We start from the raw sequence: 19,715 nt of genomic DNA on the forward strand, positions 1-19,715 counted from the left end.
GGTGGGGGATGCCGGAGAGTGAGCGCTCCCCTCCGCTGGCCTGGGGACAGATTGCAGGTCTCGGCTGGGCCAGGGGTGGGCCAGTTATTTTGCCCATGGGCCGGCTCCCGGGGCCGACGCCCAGAAGGGACCGCAGGGCTCCCCCCAGGCCCCGCGGGCAGGAGGGAGGGAGGGAGGGAGGGCGTACCACACAGGCCGCAGAGCTGCTCTTCGTACGCAGGAGGCACTGAGACGTCCACGTAGTGGTTCCCGTCAAACCGGACGCGGAGGCCGAAGTCTGTTTCCACGAGGACGAAGCCCCCACTGCTCTGCACGGAGATCTCGCGGCCCCCGATGAAGACCGGCAGGCTCCGCCTCGTCCCGTTGACCTGGCCCCACGGGAAAGAGTTGGCCAGCCCCGACAGCAACCCTGCCCCCCGCCCCCTCCCAGGGCCCACCGGGACAGCTGTGGGGTCTCCTCTCTGGGGAGGGCAAAGGCACTGCAGGGTCTGAGGACCCCCTAGGGTCTGACATCGCACTTGGGCGGCAAATGCAGGATCACAATTTTCTGTAGAGTCCATTTCAACCCCCCTCATAAGCCCACCGTCCTCTCCCTCTCACCCCCTCCCCCCGATAGACTGCATTTTTCTGCACAATATCTACATCAAAACCTGAATTTGGAGACTTGCATGCATCATGCAAAGAACACTTGTTTTATCCTTGCATGTTTGCTCGTTGGCATACCTGTTCTGCTTCTGTCAGGCACTGGAGGACCCCTGAAGCCCCCCACCCTGGCCCAGGAGACCTTAGCTGGCAAGACTTTGTCAGGTTTCTCCAGGCCCCTCCTACGGTCCTTCCCAGCTACCTTGAGGGCTATTTTGGAACAGAAAGCCAAAGACAATGGAGATGACGAACTTCTGCGCCCAGCCTGGACTCCTGTAGCCAAACCAGCCAAGGGGTGTGCTGCCGGCCCTCGATCTGCCCTCTCCCTTCCCGCAGCCTGTGGAGGCAGGGACTCTGCCCCTCCCGCCTCCCATGCTGCACCCGGCCGCCTGGCATTGGACCAGCACGATCCCTACCCCCGAGGAAACAGCTTCCCTTACATTCACTTTCCGGTTCTTCAGCAAGGAAATCCGACTCCCGTAGGCTTCCACGTGGACCGAGTTTATGTAAGAGACGTGCTGGGAGGCACCGCGGAGCTCGTTGGTGGCAGACACGTGGAAGGCAGCAGGCAGCCGACTGACATTGTGGCAGACGTGGACCAGGGTGTACGTGCAGATGCCCATGAAGTGGTGGACCCGGCCGTCAAAGGTGGTATAATGGGGGTCCCCTGAGGCGCTGCAGGTGGCCCGACCTGGGAAGGAAGGGACAGGCAAGAAGGCCTTCAGCGTGTCAGTCCAGGGTGCTAAGGGAGAGACCCCAGGCAGCAGAAGCAAAAGACGTGAAGGGCCTCGCAGGATCAGGCCAACGTTCCATCCAGTCCAGCATCCTCCTGCTCCCAGCAGCGGCCCATCACACGCTCCCAGGAAGTCCCCAAACAAACAATGTCGGCCCCAGTCCTGCCCCAGAAGGTGTTTCCTGTGGCCCTGGAGGGTAAACTTAGAGCTTGCAGAGACAGGGCATCTCCTGCAGATGGCAAGCTCCTTCTGACAACTGGAAGGCAGCTGCCATCCCTTAGGACTCTGTATCCCAACAGCAAAGGAACAATCAAGTCAAACAGCGGGACAAGCGCCACGCATCAGCTTGGGGAGCCTTGCTGGGCCGTGAGCTCAGAGCAGGCCCAGGTATGACCTCGACTGGTCTCCTGACAGCTGGACCAGAAGCCGTTTGGTCAGGCAGTTCTCCTGGTGCCCCCAAGCACATTGTGTTACCCTAATTTTTGTGCTGTGGAGGAGAAGAGGCCCCCTCCAAGGACTTACCTGTGAGTGAAGGAGGGCTTTGGGTTTTCCCGGGAGGCGTGGATGTTGCCTGTGAGGTGAGCGTAGAAGCAGGGGGCTCTGTTGAAGGCTGTTCGGGATGGCCAGTGGGCGTGGCTGTTGGGGGCGAACACGAGACTCAGACAAAGCCAGCAAGTTTGAGGACACTTCCCTCTTCCAACCAGGCCCTGCTCTCCATGCTTCTGGGGGAGAGCTGTTGATCTGGGCTGTGGACGTGCACCAGTTAAAAATTTGGTACTGTTCAGATTTGGGCTTTCTTGATTCAGTAAACTTGGGTCAAGTGAATCATTGACCTGGTATGCCAGTTGGAGTTTGGCCAGTTTGGCAGACTGGAAATAATTTGGGCAAATCAGCTGCCCAGTGGAGTCTTTCTCAGTCAGCGATTCGGCCCATTAGAACTCATAGGGGTGGAAATCCAGCTTGGATGAGCCCCCTAAAATACCCGAATCAGCATTGAGTAGAGTGTGTGTGGGGGGTCATCCAAGCCGAATTGCGCATCCCTAATCCCAAGCTGGGTGCCTTATTTTGGCAGGCCTGAGATGATGATGAGGATTATTATTCTCTGGATTTTGATTTCCTGCCACTCCCGAGAACCGGCTCATGACAGGTTACAAACAATGGTAGCCCATCAACACTAAACCCCCAATAAAGCCCCACTAGAAACACTGAATAGAGGACATAAAAAAAATACAAAAAACGTAAGAAATAGAACATGGCAGAGTAACTTGCCCACCCTTCCTCCTAACACAGCACCCAACAGGGGGGAGGTGAGAGGGGGCCCTAACCAGACGCCAGAGAGGCTCCATGTGCTAATTGGCGGGGGGGGCAGAGGGGGGGAGAGAAGGCCACAGCAGGAGCCCCTCTGCCTGGCGACGGGGCTGCAGGCCCTCCCCCAGGAAGCATTCAGCACTCTCCTAATACTCCTGGGCTCATTCTTGGCGGGGGACTGATCAATCGACCCCTTTTCTGCCCCTGGGCTGTAGGTGGGCCGGATTTTGCTCTGTCGTTTTTTCCACCGTTTGCTTACTCTGTGGGTGTTTAAGTACTGAGAAATTCTTGATGTTTTAGGGGGTGTTTTTTTGTGGGTTTTACGTATGTTGTAACCCTCCACGAGTCTTTTGGGAGTGTCGGGCTAGAAATCGAATAATAATAATAATAATAATAATAATAATAATAATAATAATAATAATAATAATAATAATAATAATAATAATTCTCATCTAATCTGGAAGCCGGCCTCATCTCCTAGAAGCGAATTCCACAAGGGAATTTAGGGGCCACTGCAAAGAATTGTCTGGGGACAGGCAGGTGTTGGGCAGCAGCTTCATCAGGGGTTGCTCAGAGGAGGGAGGCTGAGGGCGGCCCAGCATGGCTCACAACTGGCAGGAGGGCTGTGGGGGTCTATTGAGGGCCCTCCGATTCGCAAAACGTCTCCCTGGGGTCATCTGGTACAAGGGAAGGGCTCTGCCCCTCTGTTCTTCTTCACAGACCCATGGGGAAAGTCCAGCTCCCCAGAGGCAAGTGGAATTTATTCACAAAAAGGCTGAGGAATAAAGTGGAACCAAGAAACAACCCCCTGACCCACATCAAAAACAGTGGTCTCATCTAGGAAGACACAATAGAAAAACAAGAGAGAGACAGGCTAGCTAGAGGCAGGAAGAGAGCTGAGAAGCTGCCACCCCAAACCACAGGTTCGACATGAACTGCCTCTTTGACTTTTTGGGAGAATTCTGGTGGCTTGACCCAAGGAGCACAAACAAAGCCAGGAAAAATGCATGGCAAAAAGTCCCCAAGGGGTCCAAATTCCATGCAGAATACACATGGTGTGGGTCTCAGTCGCCACCCCCCGCAAAGCCCAGAGCACAGCTGCTCCCCAGTCCCGACCCCTTTGGCAGTACCTGTGGGGCCCAGCGTCGATGGAGCAGGGACATCACCTGGACGGAGAACAAAGACATCAGGGCCGGTGTGAACCCTTGCAGGGAAGGAGGCCACCGGCTGGCCTGGGAAGCCCCTCAGCCGCCCCCCCCCCCCAAGAGGCAGAGGGCAGGGACTTGCCTAGGCAGCATCCGGGGTCAAGGGACACCTCGTCCACAGCCAGCTCCACCCTGTTTCCTGAGCCGGTCACGCCTTCCAGAAGGATCTATCGGGGAGCAAGGGACAGTGAGGGCAGGCTGGCCTTGGGCAGCAAGTCAAAGGCTGGAGGGGATGCCCACCGGAACCCGCAGCCGTCCCAGTCCCTCTTCCTGCCTAGCCCAGCTCCCCCGAGTTTCAGGATGGACGACGGCCACTTCCCGTGCGGCCCCCAGACCAGCTTTGTGGAAGGCTCCAGGCCTCTGGGGAACAAGACTCCGGGGCTCCTCGCCTCCCTTTCTTCAGGACCGTTCTGCGTTGCATCCCTGTTTTGTCTCCCCGTACTTCTGAGGAGCTGGATGTTGGGGGCAGGCAGCTGAGGCCGCAGAGCTCCTTTCCCACCCCAGCCCTCGCCCCTCTGCGGGATCGGAGCTCCATCCCGCCTCGTCCAGGCGTGGGACCCCACTTGCCTGAAACCTCCCTGCAATGTGCAAGTCCACCTCGGCCGGCCGCCAGCTGCGCGTGTCATTCCCCGAGGAGGCTAACCACAGCAGGAGGGGCTCGGCCTCCCCGTCCTGGAGCAGGAGGACCTTCAGGGCTCCCTCCCCGGAGGCTCCTGCCAGGCGGTACCGGAAGCGGAAGCAGACGGGCCTTCGGGCTGTGCACCCCGGGCTGATCAGCTGAGCGGTCTTCTCTGTCCTGGGGATGGGGCTGCTGGCGTAGATGTAGTGGCCTCCTGCAAGCAGATGGGAAGACGCTGGGAAACGGGGCATCGTCCCGGTCCTTGTGCCCCATCCGCCGCTGGAATCCTTCAGCTCCAGGAATTACAGACTCTGGAAACCGAGACGGACACCCCTTTCCTGCAGTTTGGAAAACATCCAACAGTCCCCTCCCCACAATTCAGATCAACCCCACAAGGGACAGCATTGAGTTTTCATTTTGTCTCAGTAGACGTCAGTCAGTGTTTCGTTTCTGGGTGGGACGACAGAAGCAGAAATCAAGAGCCCAGGAGCCCCTGCCTGCCGGCCTGGCGGGCGACGGCTCCCACGCGGCCCCGATTCAAAGCAGGAAGGCGCAAAACCCACAGGGGAAATGGCTTGCAGCCCTTTCAGCCTCACCGCACCCATCAGCTGGACGTGTGGGGTAGCCCCCTCAGTGGTTAGGGGGCTGCCTTCTTTCTCCCATCCCCGGCTGTGGCAGGAGTTAGAACCCACCTGAGGAATTGCAACGGTTTCCGAGGCCTCCAGAGTCGGCTCCATCGCAGTGCTCCGTGCGAATCCAGTCCGAATCATCCGCCACAGACTGCTGCCAGCTGCAAAAGCCTTCCTCGAATGAGCAGTTGAAGAAGCAGGACTCTGTCAAAAGACCTGGGGGTCAGAGAGGGCTGGGGAGGGGTGGGGAGGGGAGGGGGGCTTCACTGGGCCTCGAGCAGCTTTGGGCCCCGACTGGGGGCTGGGCTGGTCAGAGGAATCCTTCTCGGGCCGGAGGTGGAGGTGAGCCACTTGACAGAAGGTCCAGCAGGCCACTCGGACACCAAGCAGGCAGGGCTGGGGAGGGGCGAAGGGAAAAATATTTGTGCCGTTCCAAACTCTCCGTCTTGCAAATGATTCTAAAGGGAGAGAGGCCACACTTGGCAGGAGCCGAGTGCCAAGGCAGCCTGGCTCTGGCCTTGGTCTCATAGTTCTGGATTTCAAAAATCTCTCGCTCCAAATCAAGTTTGGTGCGCCTTACACCAGCAGGGGGCGTGGCTCCATGGCAGAGCCCCCGCTTGGCACGCCGAAGGTCCCTGGTTCAATCCCCAGCGGCTTCCCCAATGGAAGGGCTGGGGAGGGGGGGCTGCCTGGGAGGGCCCGAGGGGCGGAGTCAGTGGCAGGCTGCTCTGCGGGGCCAGGAAGGGGTCTGGCTTGGGGGTCCCCCTTGGATTAGGCCAGCGTGGGGCTTTCTCTCGGCCCAGGGTCAGGATGAGCAGTGGGAGGGGAAATCACAAGGCGCCACCCTGACAGCCTCAGTGCAGTAAGCAAATGACCAAATGGAGGCCGGGAAATGACATGACTTGGGGAGCTCCTGCGGAGGCTGCTCTCAGGACGTGGCTGGCCTGTTGCTCGGATGTCCGTGGGCAGGTTGAAATGGCTGCTTGGGGGCTGAGCCACACAAACCCCGCAGCTCTTTCCTTCCTCTCCCCTCCTGCTGACGGCAGCATTGTGGGCAGAAAGGAAGACCCCTTTCCTGGGGCAAGAAGGAGCCAGGGGGCGGGAAAGGCTGTCAAAGAGATGCCCCCCCCCGGCTGCTGCCCAGACTGGACTGCAGACCGTCCAAGAGACCCGTCTCTGGCCAGGCCCGGCCCCGCCTGGTGGGGGGCGAAGGGCACTCACCACAAGGCGTCCCGGCCTCCCAGTCTCCCAGCACGACTCCAGCGGCCTGGCAGGCAGAGGCGTAGGACTGCAGCAGCTGGCAGAGCTGTGCTGGGCTTCCTCCTGTGGCACAGGCATCGTGCAGGCAGCTCTCGACATACGGCTCCGGAGGGACGGCAGAATGGCACGAGGCGAAGGGCCCCTCGGTGGCTGAGAGCCACTGGCACTGCCCCCGGGCTGCCTCTTGCTCGGAAGGAGGGCACGGATCCGGAGGGAGAATGGTTGCGTTGCACCTGGAAGCGGCCCGAGGAAGTGGAGTTCACACGCAGAAGGGGGGAGGGGAGGGAGCCGCTGCGCAAACCCGGAATGGCCTCCGGAAGCCCGAGGACGACTGCCCAGCGGCCGCCCCGTGACAGGCGAGGCTGCCCGGGTCTCCCCTCCAGCAGGGGAGCCACAGGAACAACAAGAAGGGAGGGATCCCAAGCACAGGAGCCGAGCGGCTCTGCTTTTGGGAGGGCCCCAGAACCACCGCAGCCCCCCGAGGCTCCCCCCCACGCAATCCCAGCGCAGGGCGGTTTCTTGCAATCCCGGGTGACTCCACTCACGGCCACAGAGCGTCCGGCTCCCTCCAGCTGTTCCCAAATTCGTTGACATCCTCCACAAGGGCTCCGGTTGGGGTGGTGAAGTCATCCCCCGGCACTCCCGTGTAGGTCCCACACAGGCCACAGACCTTTCCGCGGTACTTCTCGTGGACACTGACTAGAAGATCCTGGTCACCATCAAACCGGATCTTCACCCCCAAGCTGGTGTTCAGCTGCAGGTACGACCCCACCAATTCCACGGCTGCTCCGGGGAGAGTCAGGACAGGGACTTTGGCCAAAGCCCCATTGATCTGTCAAGGAAGCACAGAACGGCCAGGCCAAAATGGTCATCTCCCCCTCAAAGCCCAGGAGGGCTCAAGGCACCGTGGCCCAGCCTTCTCTAAGCACTCGGGTTTATTTCTGTTTCAAATCTCATTATGCTACTAGTTTGTGTGCCCCAGAAGCCCCTTCCCCATGAGGGACTTCATTTAGCCGCCTGGAGACTTCTGCAGATGCCTCCTGCTGTCCTGCCTGGTCCTGACTGACGGGACCACATGGCCGGAACAGCAGGAGTCAAGTTCAGAAGCCCCTTGGAGACAGGCAATGCCTTCCTTGGAACAGGGAGACCTCCTGAGTCCTACCCCAGGATGATAGTGCACATGCGCGGTGCCTGGGCCGCCGGCTCTTCACCACCCCTGGAGGCAGTCCTCAACCTTAAATAGATTGGGGACTGCTACACTAAGGGACAGAAAAAGAAACCATGCAATCCACTCCTTTGTGTCTGCTTGAATTAACGTGCTCTAGAAGCAAAATGCACGTTCTAGACATCTGCCTCACACGCATATAAGACAAGGTACGTTGAGTACAGTCATTTCACTCTTAGCTCAGACCTTTCTCCCTGCACAGGTGACCAGCCACCTGCAGGGGGCCCTGTAGGCTGAGAAGAGCATCTAGAGGTTGGGAATGGCTGCTCCATGTTCTCCTTACACCCTGCCAGGTGCCTTCCCTCTCCAGGATACGTCCCCAAAACTCCAGGAGTCTCCCAGCCTGGGTAAGGCGGGGCCTGGCAGCCCTACTGAGTCATCTCAGGTTCTGCCTGGTTACTCTGGATATAACTGGAGCTCCTGCTGCCCACCCGGCAGGACTTAAGGGTGCTCTGAAGCTGCCCAGGACTCTGCCCCAGCATGCCCCGCGGTGCCTTCAAGGCTGGAGGAAGAAGGCGGTGGGGGGGGGGGAGGCCCTCAGGCCGCATGCTTACATAGACCGCCCTGCCCTTCTGGAGCGAGATGTGCAGGCCCTCGAGGGAGAGCGCCACCGAGTGGAGTGCCGTCCAGCTGGGGTTCCCTCGGTGCTCGTTGCGGGCGGAGATGCGGAAGGCGGGAGAGCGGCCGTGGCAGGTCCCCACCAGGGTGTAGTTGCAGCCCCCCTGGAAGTGGTGCAGCCTCCCGTCAAAGGTGGAGTAGTGAGGGTCCCCGTAGACGTGGCACGTGGCAGAGCTGGCGGGGTGGCAACCCCTCCGGCCATCCAGGACCTTGCAGGCCTCTTCGGGGCCACACTCCATGGCTACGCACTCCATGCTGCCATTTGTGAGACACACGCAGCGACTCGCGCAGTCCTCGGTGACGAAATGCTCGCCTTGCTGCCGGGAAGAAGACCCACCCAGGAGGGACACGTGAGCACGTCTCTGCGGCCGCATGGCTTGAGTCAACCACAGGCTTGCTCGAAGCTCAAGGGGGGCTGTCCTCCCTCCACCCCAGAACTCTTTCTCAGCTTCCCCAGAGAAAACGGGAAATACCGGGCAATGCTAAAACATATTGCCATGATATTCTTTTTGGGTTATAGGACTGACGAACCTTTCCAGATGAAGTTTCACTCTTGTGAAATGTACGCCCTGAGGACCTTTGGGAAAGACAGTGGCAGGATGGGCCCAATTGCTGGGATCCCTGTATAGAAAGAGGCTGTTCCCAAATCCCCGGGACCGTTCCTTGCTGCTCCAGAGAGCGAGCGGCCCCTCCAGGGCCCCTCTTGGCTCACGGCTGCTGCTTGCCTTCCTCTCAGCTAGCACAGGGGGCAGCCCTTGGCAGCTACCTCTCTCCCTGATAACCATCTCCAAGTACTTGGAGGGCTCTCATACAGAAGATGGAGCAGAGTTGTTTTCTGTTGCTCCAGAGGGTTGGACCAGAACCAGTGGGTTGAAATTAATTCAAAAGAATTTTGGCTAAACATCCGGAAGAAGTTCCTGACAGTTAGAGGGGTTCCTCAGTGGAACAGGCCTCCTTGGGAGGTGGTGGGCTCTCCATCTTTGGAAGTTTTTAAGCAGAGAAAATCTTACAGAAATTGTGATTTTATGAACTGAGGCAGATGGTGAGTGGGTGAGCAGGAAGGGATGTGCCAGTGTCTGTCTCCTGTGGCCCTTCCTTGCACACCCAAGGAATTGCTAATTGATGCTGTGGGTGGTAGGTGTATTTCCTCCAGGCCAGGCTGGATTCTGGATATTTTTCGTGGTGTGGGGGGAAGGATCACTTGGGCAGTAAATTGGGGTCAGTATGATGGGCAGGTAGTTCTGAGTTCCTGCATTGTGCAGGGGGTTGGACTAGATGACTTTGGAGATCCTTTCCAACTCTATGATTCCATGATTCTAAGAAGAATAGTTGGGTTTTATACCCCGCTTTTCTCTGCCAGGAGTCTCAAAGTAGCTCACAATCATCTTCCCTTTATTCTCCCCTTACAGACACCCTGTGAGGTGGGTGAGGCTGAGAGAGCCCTGAGATTCCTGCTCAGTCAGAACAGTTTTATCAGTGCCGTGGCGAGCCCAAGGCTGCAAGTGGAGGAGCGGGGAATCAAATCCGGCTTGCCAGATTAGAAATCGGCACTCCTAACCATGACATCACGCTGGCATGTATATTTTTCCATTTCATAAATACAACCAACCCACCCAGTGTACGTGAGGGACCGCCTCTCTGTCTGGGCCCCTCAAAGAGCTCTGCGCTCCACCACCGCCAGCCGGCTACTGATCCCTGGCCCAGCGCCCAGGAGAGATCGGGGCCACTAAAACAGTTCTGCAGGGCCTGCAAAAGGGAGATCCTCCGCCAGGCATTTGGCTGGGGCATTCGGCCAGAATCAACAACCCCTACTGGGCCCTGGACGTCCCTCCCTTGAACGCCTGAACTGACCAACCATGGGTCTGCTAGATTGTTTCTGTTATTGTTAGAATGCTACTTTCTCTGTTTATTGTTATTATTACTGTTACCTTTATTGATATAGTCACTGAGTTTGATGCACTGTTCCTTGTTTTCGTTCTATGTGAACCGCCCGGAGTCTTAGGAGAGGGCGGCATACAAACTCAATAAATAAATAGATGGTGCAATTTACAAGTGCAACGTAGCAATGATGAATTTTATGTTAAAGCAATATCAGGTTCCACAAGTAAGTATTGCACATACTCTGATATTTAACAAAAAATGTGGTTCCCCAACCACAGAACTTCCAAATGGCTTGAAAATTTCCATTTATGAGAAGTCTGTAGCCATGGGCCACCACAGTTGTTGGGGAAAGTGCCATATAAGTATGGGAATCGCCATATGAATGCTCCTGGCTGTCACCAAAGGGACTAAACCCTTTAATACAACATGATAGAAGGAAGCAAAGAGTCTCGGGACTCGAGGCAGCAGATCCTACACCTGTGTGGCAAGCCATGCCGTGGTCAAGGTGGGTCACTTTCACTCACATTGTAGTACTGGCCAGAATGCACGCAGCCGCATCCAGAGAGAGGCACGCAGTCTCCCCCGCTGAGCACCCATCCGGCATCACAAGCGCAGTCTTCCGTGCAGGGCTTGCTGCAGTTCTGTGGGGCCTGGGGCTGCAGGCATGTAGCTGGGCAGGCGCTTGAACAGGCCACATAATGGGTGTTCAGTGGGCAGTCGAGAGCTGCAAGGGGGGAAGGGGAGGGGAGGGGAGGGTTAACATTGTCCAGGAAACCCTCCAGGGGCCAGCCCCTCTGAAGACCCCCATAGGGCGGCATCAGCTTGGGAGGTGGGGGACTGTCCTTCTTTGGAGGTTGCTAAGCAGGGACTGAATGCCCATCTGACAGCAACTCAGATTCTATAACTCAGTATGGATTTAGGCAGACGGGGAGAGGGAGGGCAGGAAGGGGTGAGCCACTGTCCGTCTCTTGTGGCCCAAGATAACGCCAATCACCACTTGGGAGTCAAGAAGGAATTTCCCTGGAGGGCCTGGGGGGTCACTGGGGGAGTGCAGGGGAAAAAGCTGTGAGTTTCCTGCATTGTGCAGGACTAGATGACCTTGAGGTGCCTTCCAACTGTATGTTTCTATGTGTATGTGGCCTTCCCTCTAAGTAGTGCACACTGGTGCACATACTTCCCTCCTCCTCCATTTTATGCTACGGCTCTGCCCACACCATGGCGGTGGGGTGGGGTGGGGTGGGGTGGGGGTACCAGCAGGCTCATAATCGGATGCCTGTGTGAGGTGTTAATTTCTATGAGATCTGGTTTTATTGTAATCCATCTTACAATTTGAAAGAGGAGGAAAGGCAAGATACAATGTTTTGGGGGAGAGTTGAATTCTAAAAATATCATGGAAGAGAGACTTTCTGCACTACACAAGCATCGACAAGGCGGCCAAAGGAAAGGATGGGGAGTGTGGCCCATTCCCAGAGGCCCCAGCAGTGACCTTTGGGCAGAGTTGGAATGTGGAGCAGGGGCTCCAGGCCCTCCCCCCTTGTGCCCCTCACTCATGTGCACGAGATGTCCTAGTTTGCTGCTTTCACAGCTGAGCGGAGGCTTAGGGCTTGGCCCCCTGGCCCAGAAGGATGGTGAGCAAGGAGTGGGCGGAGGGGATTCCTACTTAATTTCCTAGAAGAGAAAGGCAGTAATGACCCCCAGCAGGGAGGTCTGGCTCTCGCTCTTCATGGTAGCTTGTGGCAATATTATCCTATTTTCATTTACTTACAACATTTATTAGCTACCCTGCAGAACTGAAGGGGGCATGGAGATAAGGGCTACCTCTGGTCACCCTGATGGGTCTTCCAGCGAGGGTCTCCAGCCCAGAAGGAGGTCGGTTATGGAGGATCCCTTAGCAGCTCTTGTGCAAATCTCCGCATCGTCAATACTCACGACAGAATGAAGAATTCCTCCAGCTGGGAAGGTTCACGCCAACCCTCTGGCAGGCGTCCGAGTAGGTCCCCAGGGCATTGCAGAGCGCTTGCTGGCTCCCATGCAAGGCACACAGGTCAAAGAGGCAGCTCTCGAAGAAGGCCTCGGGGTTGATCACCCCATGGCAGGCAGCAAAAGGCCCCTCGGGGCTGGTCAGCAGCCCGCAGAAGTGGTCTGCCTTGTACAGCTCTTCCTGTTGTGCGGTGCACGGCTCTGGCTCTACGGGGTCACAGTCTGGATCATCCAGGTCTGCCCCTGCGACCCTCCAGCTGTTCCCCAGCTCGTTGGTGTCCTTGGCTTGCTCCCCGTCGGGCTTCATGTAGTCATCCTGCGGGCGGCTGTTGAAGTTCCCGCACAGGCCACAGGCCCGGTCGGCATAGGCGGTGGGCAGCCTGATCTCCACCGTGTGGTCCGTGTCGTAGGAGACGGTCAGCCGGAAGTCCGTCTCCAGAGTGACGTAGCGTCCGCTCCTGCTCACCGCGAGGGAGCCGTTCGCCCAGCTGATGGGGAGGGTCGTCCATACTTGGTTGACCTAAGGGGGGAAACCAGCCATGAGAACCTCTCCACAGAATGGAACTGGACAGAGCCAGATGGTCCCTCGGGATAAGCATTTTAGGGAGGGAAGAGGTATGGAAGAAACACGTCAGGTCGAGATCCTCACAGAGAGGAGAAGAAGGCAAGGGCACACCTTCAGCAAGACTAGGGACACCGAATAGTCTAATCTGAAGTGTCCAGGAGGAAATAAAAGGATGAAACGGTTCCAGGACTTGCAGGGGGATTTTGTCGGAAAGCCAAAACAGGTTCTCTAGGACTTCATGTCTCCACACATCCCATGGTCAGCCCAGGTCAGAGACATCTCCCCCCCCCCCGCACTTACCAGAACCTGACTCGGCTGATTCTTGACCATCTCTATCCGCTGCCCGTAGACCTCCACCAAGACCCTCTGGACGTAAGACACAGAGGTGTGGCCGCGATTCTCGTTTTTCGCCTCGATGTTGAAGAAGGGCAGCAGGGTGGCGTTGGCACACAGCCTGGCGAGGGTGTAGGTGCAGGTGCCCATGAAGTGAAGGGTCACTTTGTCAAAGGTGTTGTAATGAGGGTCATTGTGTACTCGACAGATCCCAAAGGTCTCCGGATAGCAGCCTGGAGCACCGTCCTGAATCCCACAGAAGGTGTCTTTGGGGCAGGACTCAGGGGAGCATCTCAGGGTGCCGCCTGGACTCGGGCACTTGCACTGGGAGGAACAGGTGTCGTCCGTCCAGAACGCCGAGCCCACGGGGTAGTGCTTGCCCTCGTGCCAGCATCCGCACTCCTGGTGGGGCACACACTTGCCGTTGTTGAGGAGGAAGCCGCTGTCGCAGGAGCAGGCCTCCACACAGGGCAGGCTGCAGGTGGTGGCAGCGGTGGGATCCACACAGGTGGCCGGACAGGGGCTCGTGCAGGACTCGTAGTGGCTGTTGCCCGGGCAGGGCATGGCTGCGGGAAGCAAGCAGATCTCTCTTAGATCTCCAAAGATGGCCGGCCATTCCCAAGGAAGACCGACCCACTCCCTGTCACTGCTCCCTGGGGACCGTGTCCTTCCCTCACTCATTCTCATGGCACCTCCCACATTGTGGCCTTCAAAGGTTTCCTCCAGATAGGAAGTGGAAATGCAAGAGAAAGAAGCATCACCCAGGAACCCCCATTGGGGAATCTTGAGGGACACTGGTCCTGTGTTCCCTGATCCCTATGGATTCCGGCCTGCTTGTGCCTTGAGTGGCAGGAGGGAGGGAGGGAGGGAGGGAGGGAGATCTTGAGGGCAAACCGGAGGGGAGATGATTATTGTTCTGCCTCCTCAAGTTTCGGAGTAAGGTGAATGTCAGTGAGATTTCTTCTGCCTCGGGAGGGATCCCTAAGGACCAGAAGGGCATCACAGTGCCAAGGAGCTGGCCACATTTGGAGGGGGATGGTGGCCATGAAGGTCATGCCATGAAGGCCATGAAGGTCATCACTAGGGATGTGCACCGGGGAACGATAGGATACCCTTGAGGTTCGAGGTTTCCTCATTTGGCGAAACCTGAATCAACTGAATCACTGCTTTCGTGCATTGATTCATGTTCGGCCCATTTCAAGAATCTATCTATCTATCTATCTATCTATCTATCTATCTATCTATCTATCTATCTATCTATCTATCTATCTATCTATCTATCTATCTATCTATCTATCTATCTATCTATCTATCTATCTATCTATCTATCTATCTAATCTCTCTCTCTCTCTCTTTCTTTCTTTCTTTCTTTCTTTTTTTCTTTCTTTCTCAGCTGGGCCCACGGCAGATTAAAAGGGTGAAAGAATAAAATGCAATAAAACCCCATTTTTTCCCTTAATAATAAATATTATTAACCTGAACTGACTCAGGCGAATCAGCCAGCAGAACCACTGGAACACACCTTTGTCTTCTGACTGAGCTTGAAGAACCAAGGTGCTCACCCAGGAATTCAATGGGGCGGAAGGGGGGCGCTATCCCTCTGGAGGGAGGGAGGGCGGGAGGGTGGGTGGGTGGGACGGTACTGATGAGAACTGCCCCTCTCAGCCTGGCCTGGGGCCCTTCCCGCCTGCACAGGTGCACTGTCCGGAAGGCCCTGGGAGGGCTGCTCCTCTGGACTTACGGCAGAAGGAGTCATTCCTCCAGGGCTCCACAGGGGCCCCGAGGGACCGGCAGGCGTCCGCGTAGGACTGCAGGCTCTTGCACAGGGCGTCGGGATCCAGGTGCAGCTCACACTGGTCGTAAAGGCAGCTCGCGAGGTGGCTGGTGGGGTCCAGGGTGCCGTGGCAGTCTCGGAAGGGGCCTGCCGCGTCGGTGAGGAGGCCACAGACGGCGCTGCTCCGGGCCACTTCCTTCTCCTCCTCTGTGCAGGGGGGGTCGGAGCCGGAGCCTGTAGAGCAGCTGAGAGGCAAAAGCTCCAGGTAGCGACACACACGGACCGTCGTCGTCCTCGGGGCAAGGGAGTCCCCGCGGCAAGGCCTAGTACCCACCTGGTGAGGTTGCCCACTTGCCAGCTGTTCCCCAGGCGGGTAGAATCGGGCTCCTGCTCGCCCGCGGGGTTCAGGAAATCGTCTCCGGGGTTGCCGTTGTAGTTGCCGCACAAGCCGCAGACACGGCCCCGGTAAGGACTCGGGAGCGTCACCTCTACCTGGTGGTCTCCATCGAACCTGACCCTCAGGCCGAAGTCTGCAGAGACCACCGTGTAGAAGCCGCTGGCGGAGATGTGCAGGCCGGGCGCGGGAGTGCTGGGCACTGCTTCCTGCTCCCCGTTGACCTGCAGGCAGAGCCAAACACAGCCCTTCATGCGCTGCTGCTGCTGGGCCGCCCTCGGGGGCCGCCCGTCCTTCCCCACCGCCGGGACCCACCTGGACCGTCCGGCCCTTCTCCAACAGGATCCGCAGCCCGTGCACCTCCACGGTCACGCTCCGGACGTAGGACACCCGGGTGTTTCCCCCACGGTGCTCGTTGGCGGCCTCCACGTTGAAGTAGGGCAGAGAAGCATCTGGGCCACACAGCTGGGACAAGGTGTAGGTGCAATTGCCCATGAAGTGGTGCGTTTGCTGGTCAAAGGTGTAGTAATGGGGGTCCCCAGACACTGAACAGGATCCTGTGGGGAAGGGAGTCAGAGTCAGGCCTCAGCGGGCCACTCTGGAGAGAGGAGGAGGAAGAAGCCCGGTCTGTGGCTCAGGGTCATCTTCTGAGATCTTGCCAGGAGCCTTCGCTCTACGGAGGACCTTTGAGGTGCCAGACCTTCCCCGGAGAAGGCCTCCGATGCCCTTCCTTTTTGGCAGACCATCAATTGGCCACTAAGACTCATCCAGTACCTTTAGTGTCATGTTAATCCTGGAACTGGTGCCAGAACTGGGGTGCCTCTCCTCCAGCTTATGAGCAATGGGCCGCTTAGCCGGACGGCGTAGCCCTGCCCTTGCATGGGAAGCCCCCCTCCCAGGCAGCAGATGCTCCGATCCCGGGCTCCCAGGGGTGGCTCATCCATCCTCCCCCAGGCCAGGCATCTGGGAAGGGAGAACAGGGAGGGACACCCTGGAGGATCTTCGGCATACCCACCCCAGGAGATGGGCACAGGGGTGGTGGTGATGGGGGCTGTGGAGGTCGTGGGGGTCACTGTCGTTGTGGTGCTCCCTGGTGTTGTGGCACCTGCAACAAGACAAAGGCATTTCTTCTGTGATTCAGAGCACACAAGAACAAGACACACCAACTCCTGCACAGACACACCTCTCACAGAAAGCCTACGGGAGGCCGTAAGCAACATGCCTCAGATACTTCCCTCCGGCTGAACACGCAGAAAGAGCCTCCAGGGAAGCTCTGGGCCCCCTGCATCTTTCCCGTGGGCATCCCCGAGATCAGCAAGCGGCAGCATTCGCAGGGGTTCCTGTCGCACTACGCGGCTTCCTTTGTGGCATCCCCCTTCTCTCTAGAACAAGCCCACCCATCTCCTTGGAGTCCCACCTGAGCACCCGCTGGTCAGAGAGATGTCATCCATGGCTATGTCGCTGCGGAAGTCTTCTCCACGCACACCTTCCAGGAGCACCTGGGGAAAGGGAGGTCCCCAGTCAGCTGCACAGGGGGGCGTGGATCGGCCCTGCTCGCCACGCCCACCTTGCCCCCGGTACCGTTACCTGCAGCCTTCCGCTGTGAGGCACGCTGACTTCCGCCTCCAGCCACCGGTCCCCGTGGTTGCCCGCCTGAGACCAGAGCAGGACGGGAGCCGTGCCCCCGGACACCACGTAAACCCGGAGGGCCATGGTGCGGGCCACGCCGTACATGTGATACCAGAAGCGCAGACAGTGGGCTCCGTGGGAAAGGCACGTGGGGCTGAGCAGGTGTGCCACGTCCCCTGGGTCGGCTTCAGTGCCCTTCAGGTAGATGAAATACCCCCCTGAGAGGGAAGACAACATTAATACGTTCGGATACACTCCCTCCTCCCACCCCCCCCCACACACACAATTGTGTGGCGACATAACCTGGGCGGGCACAAGGCGTCTCTTGAGGAGTGGGTCAGAACTGACCCTTCTCCTTTCTTCAGCAGAGGGTTTCGCTTCCTCACGGACCCCGAGCCCTTCCAGGCCCGAATATTGAGGGGAGGGGTCCACGAGGAAATGGCCTGCCAGGTGAGGCTCTGCCCTCTGTGCTGGGGAGAGATCCGGCCGGCCAGAGGTGGACCGCATGGGGCAACGCAGCGGCCGGTCCAAGGAGCCCGGCCGGATTCCGCAGGGAGGAGCAGGACGGGCCCCTCAGAGCCCCCTGACTCCTGCCCTCCTGGCCGTTTCTGCCTTTTCGGGGGGGGGGGAGGACGCGATACCTCCCGTCGTGTGGTCGAAGGAGGGGCCGGTGGTCGGGGAGGGCGTCGGCCCCCTGTGGCGGGTCCAGTCCACGCTGTCCGAGGCCGACTGGGTCCAGGAGCAGAAGTTCTCGTCGAAGGAGCAAGAGAAGTCGCACGTGGTCGGGGGGCCTGCAGGGGCAAGGGGACAGCGGGGGTCGTGTCTCCCCAAAAAGAGCCCGCGCGATTCCCTGGGGCCTCTCGGGCGCAACGTGTGTGTGTGTGTGTGTGTGTGTGGGTGTTCTTTCCATAAGATGGCAGGAGAGACGGGGTTCACAAGGGAGGGGCCTCATGCCCATCCTGGGAGGGGACGCCTCTTGCTGCTCTATGGCAATGAAACCTGCCACCTGCTACTTGAATCCGTGCAGCCAAGCCGCTCCAGGGCTCCTTGTGGGCCTCTTCTTCCTGACCAGTCCTTGGCCCCCGGCCCCTTCCCCTCTGACCGCTCCCTGCAGAGTAGCAACAGCATCCTTCTCCTGTGTCTCCTTCTTCCCACCTACAGCCAAGGAAGGGAGGGGGGTCCTCCCCAGCCGCCTTGACACCCCCTGATTGGCCAGGTCGGTTTCCCAGACACACATCTGTTCTCCAAGGATGCCGACCAGCCCTCACTGGGCAGGGGTCCCAGAGGGTGTCCCCGGAGCCCTGCTTGGCCACCCGTCCTTCTCTGCCTCCTTCCCCCATGGGTGAAGGGCCTCCTCTGGGTCCTGGGGACTGTCCTCGTCTAGTTCACCTACCTGGCTCAGGAGTGGAAACGGAGGGCGTGGGGGGCTCCGGAGGGAAGGTGGAAGGAGCTAAGCGGAGAAGGAAAGGTGGGTCAGTGGAAACGGATCCGTTTATTTCACATGTTAGCCAACGTGCTTGGCCACCCGTCCTTCTCTGCCTCCTTCCCCCATGGGTGAAGGGAGAGGATACAGAAGGCGACTGTAAGCCGCTTTGAGCCTCCTCAGGTAGAGAAAAGTGGCATATAAGAACCAATTCTTCTTCTTCTGTCTCCTCTGGGTCCTGGGGACTGTCCTTGTCCAGTTCACCTACCTGGCTCAGGAGTGGAAACGGAGGGCGTGGGGGGCTCCGGAGGGAAGGTGGAAGGAGCTAAGCGGAGAAGGAAAAATTGGTCACCGGAAATGGATCCATTTATCTCACATGTTAGCCAACGTGCTTGGCCACCCGTCCTTCTCTGCCTCCTTCCCCCATGGGTGAAGGGAGAGGATACAGAAGGCGACTGTAAGCCGCTTTGAGCCTCCTCAGGTAGAGAAAAGTGGCATATAAGAACCAATTCTTCTTCTTCTGTCTCCTCTGGGTCCTGGGGACTGTCCTTGTCCAGTTCACCTACCTGGCTCAGGAGTGGAAACGGAGGGCGTGGGGGGCTCCGGAGGGAAGGTGGAAGGAGCTAAGCGGAGAAGGAAAGGTGGGTCAGCGGAAACGGACACGTTGGTTATTGTTTATACCCGAGGTCCTCAACCTTCCTGATGCCACGACCCCTTAATACAGTTCCTCATGTTGCGGAGACCCCCAACCGTATATTTAGGCAAGCGTTCTTTTACAGAAATTAAACCGGAACTGGCCAATGGCGTGACCATCCATTGTTCATAATTGTAATCACATTGCATATAAATTGGCGGGTGCCTTCAGGAGGAGCAGAAACAGTGGCGGAGCCCCCCCTGCCGCGACCCCTATGAAAGGGGCGTTCGACCCCCAAAGGGGTCCCGACCACTGGTTTATCCTTGGGTATGAGGCCCCTCTTTCCGTTCACCTACCTGGCTCAGGAGTGGAAACGGAGGGCGTGGGGGACTCCGGTGGGAAGGTGGAAGGAGCTAAGCGGAGAAGGAAAGGTGGGTCAGTGGAAATGGATCCATCTATCTCACATGTTAGCCAACGTGCTTGGCCACCCGTCCTTCTCTGCCTCCTTCCCCCATGGGTGAAGGGAGAGGATACAGAAGGCGACTGTAAGCCGCTTTGAGCCTCCTCAGGTAGAGAAAAGTGGCATATAAGAACCAATTCTTCTTCTTCTGTCTCCTCTGGGTCCTGGGGACTGTCCTTGTCCAGTTCACCTACCTGGCTCAGGAGTGGAAACGGAGGGCGTGGGGGGCTCCGGAGGGAAGGTGGAAGGAGCTAAGCGGAGAAGGAAAGGTGGGTCAGTGGAAACGGATCCGTTTATTTCACATGTTATCAAAACTGCACGGACGTCCTGAGGGGCCCACGGTGATAATTAACCATTTGGTTGGTCTAAATGGATCCCGAGCCCCCCTTAAACTACTCCTTC

The 19,715-nt window shown here is 58.0% G+C and overlaps 1 protein-coding gene across 9 annotated transcripts in view; it reads right to left on the reverse strand.

Annotated features, from left to right (window-relative positions):
• Positions 1–19,715, reverse strand: part of LOC143842788 (IgGFc-binding protein-like) — a 57,759-nt gene that overhangs the window by 20,240 nt on the left and 17,804 nt on the right. For 2 of the 9 annotated variants that reach the window (XM_077347976.1, XM_077347975.1), the window contains exons 18-42: positions 19,508–19,564; positions 19,210–19,266; positions 18,786–18,842; positions 18,488–18,544; positions 18,190–18,246; positions 17,438–17,587; positions 16,755–17,014; positions 16,585–16,666; positions 16,183–16,272; positions 15,483–15,724; positions 15,108–15,391; positions 14,741–15,018; positions 12,967–13,565; positions 12,051–12,621; positions 10,646–10,845; positions 8,177–8,557; positions 6,943–7,229; positions 6,359–6,630; positions 5,201–5,341; positions 4,457–4,722; positions 3,972–4,056; positions 3,815–3,850; positions 1,899–2,012; positions 1,083–1,333; positions 188–368 (exon numbers count right to left, since the gene is read on the reverse strand). In XM_077347976.1, coding sequence (XP_077204091.1) covers positions 188–368; positions 1,083–1,333; positions 1,899–2,012; positions 3,815–3,850; positions 3,972–4,056; positions 4,457–4,722; positions 5,201–5,341; positions 6,359–6,630; positions 6,943–7,229; positions 8,177–8,557; positions 10,646–10,845; positions 12,051–12,621; positions 12,967–13,565; positions 14,741–15,018; positions 15,108–15,391; positions 15,483–15,724; positions 16,183–16,272; positions 16,585–16,666; positions 16,755–17,014; positions 17,438–17,587; positions 18,190–18,246; positions 18,488–18,544; positions 18,786–18,842; positions 19,210–19,266; positions 19,508–19,564 — 5,055 coding nt within the window. The remainder of the gene's footprint in view (positions 1–187; positions 369–1,082; positions 1,334–1,898; positions 2,013–3,814; positions 3,851–3,971; positions 4,057–4,456; positions 4,723–5,200; positions 5,342–6,358; positions 6,631–6,942; positions 7,230–8,176; positions 8,558–10,645; positions 10,846–12,050; positions 12,622–12,966; positions 13,566–14,740; positions 15,019–15,107; positions 15,392–15,482; positions 15,725–16,182; positions 16,273–16,584; positions 16,667–16,754; positions 17,015–17,437; positions 17,588–18,189; positions 18,247–18,487; positions 18,545–18,785; positions 18,843–19,209; positions 19,267–19,507; positions 19,565–19,715) is intronic. The other 7 variants (XM_077347978.1, XM_077347977.1, XM_077347979.1 and 4 more) reach the window with 7 other exon arrangements.

The sequence above is a fragment of the Paroedura picta genome, chromosome 8, assembly GCF_049243985.1.
Source record: "Paroedura picta isolate Pp20150507F chromosome 8, Ppicta_v3.0, whole genome shotgun sequence".
NCBI classification, from domain to species: Eukaryota; Metazoa; Chordata; class Lepidosauria; order Squamata; family Gekkonidae; genus Paroedura; species Paroedura picta.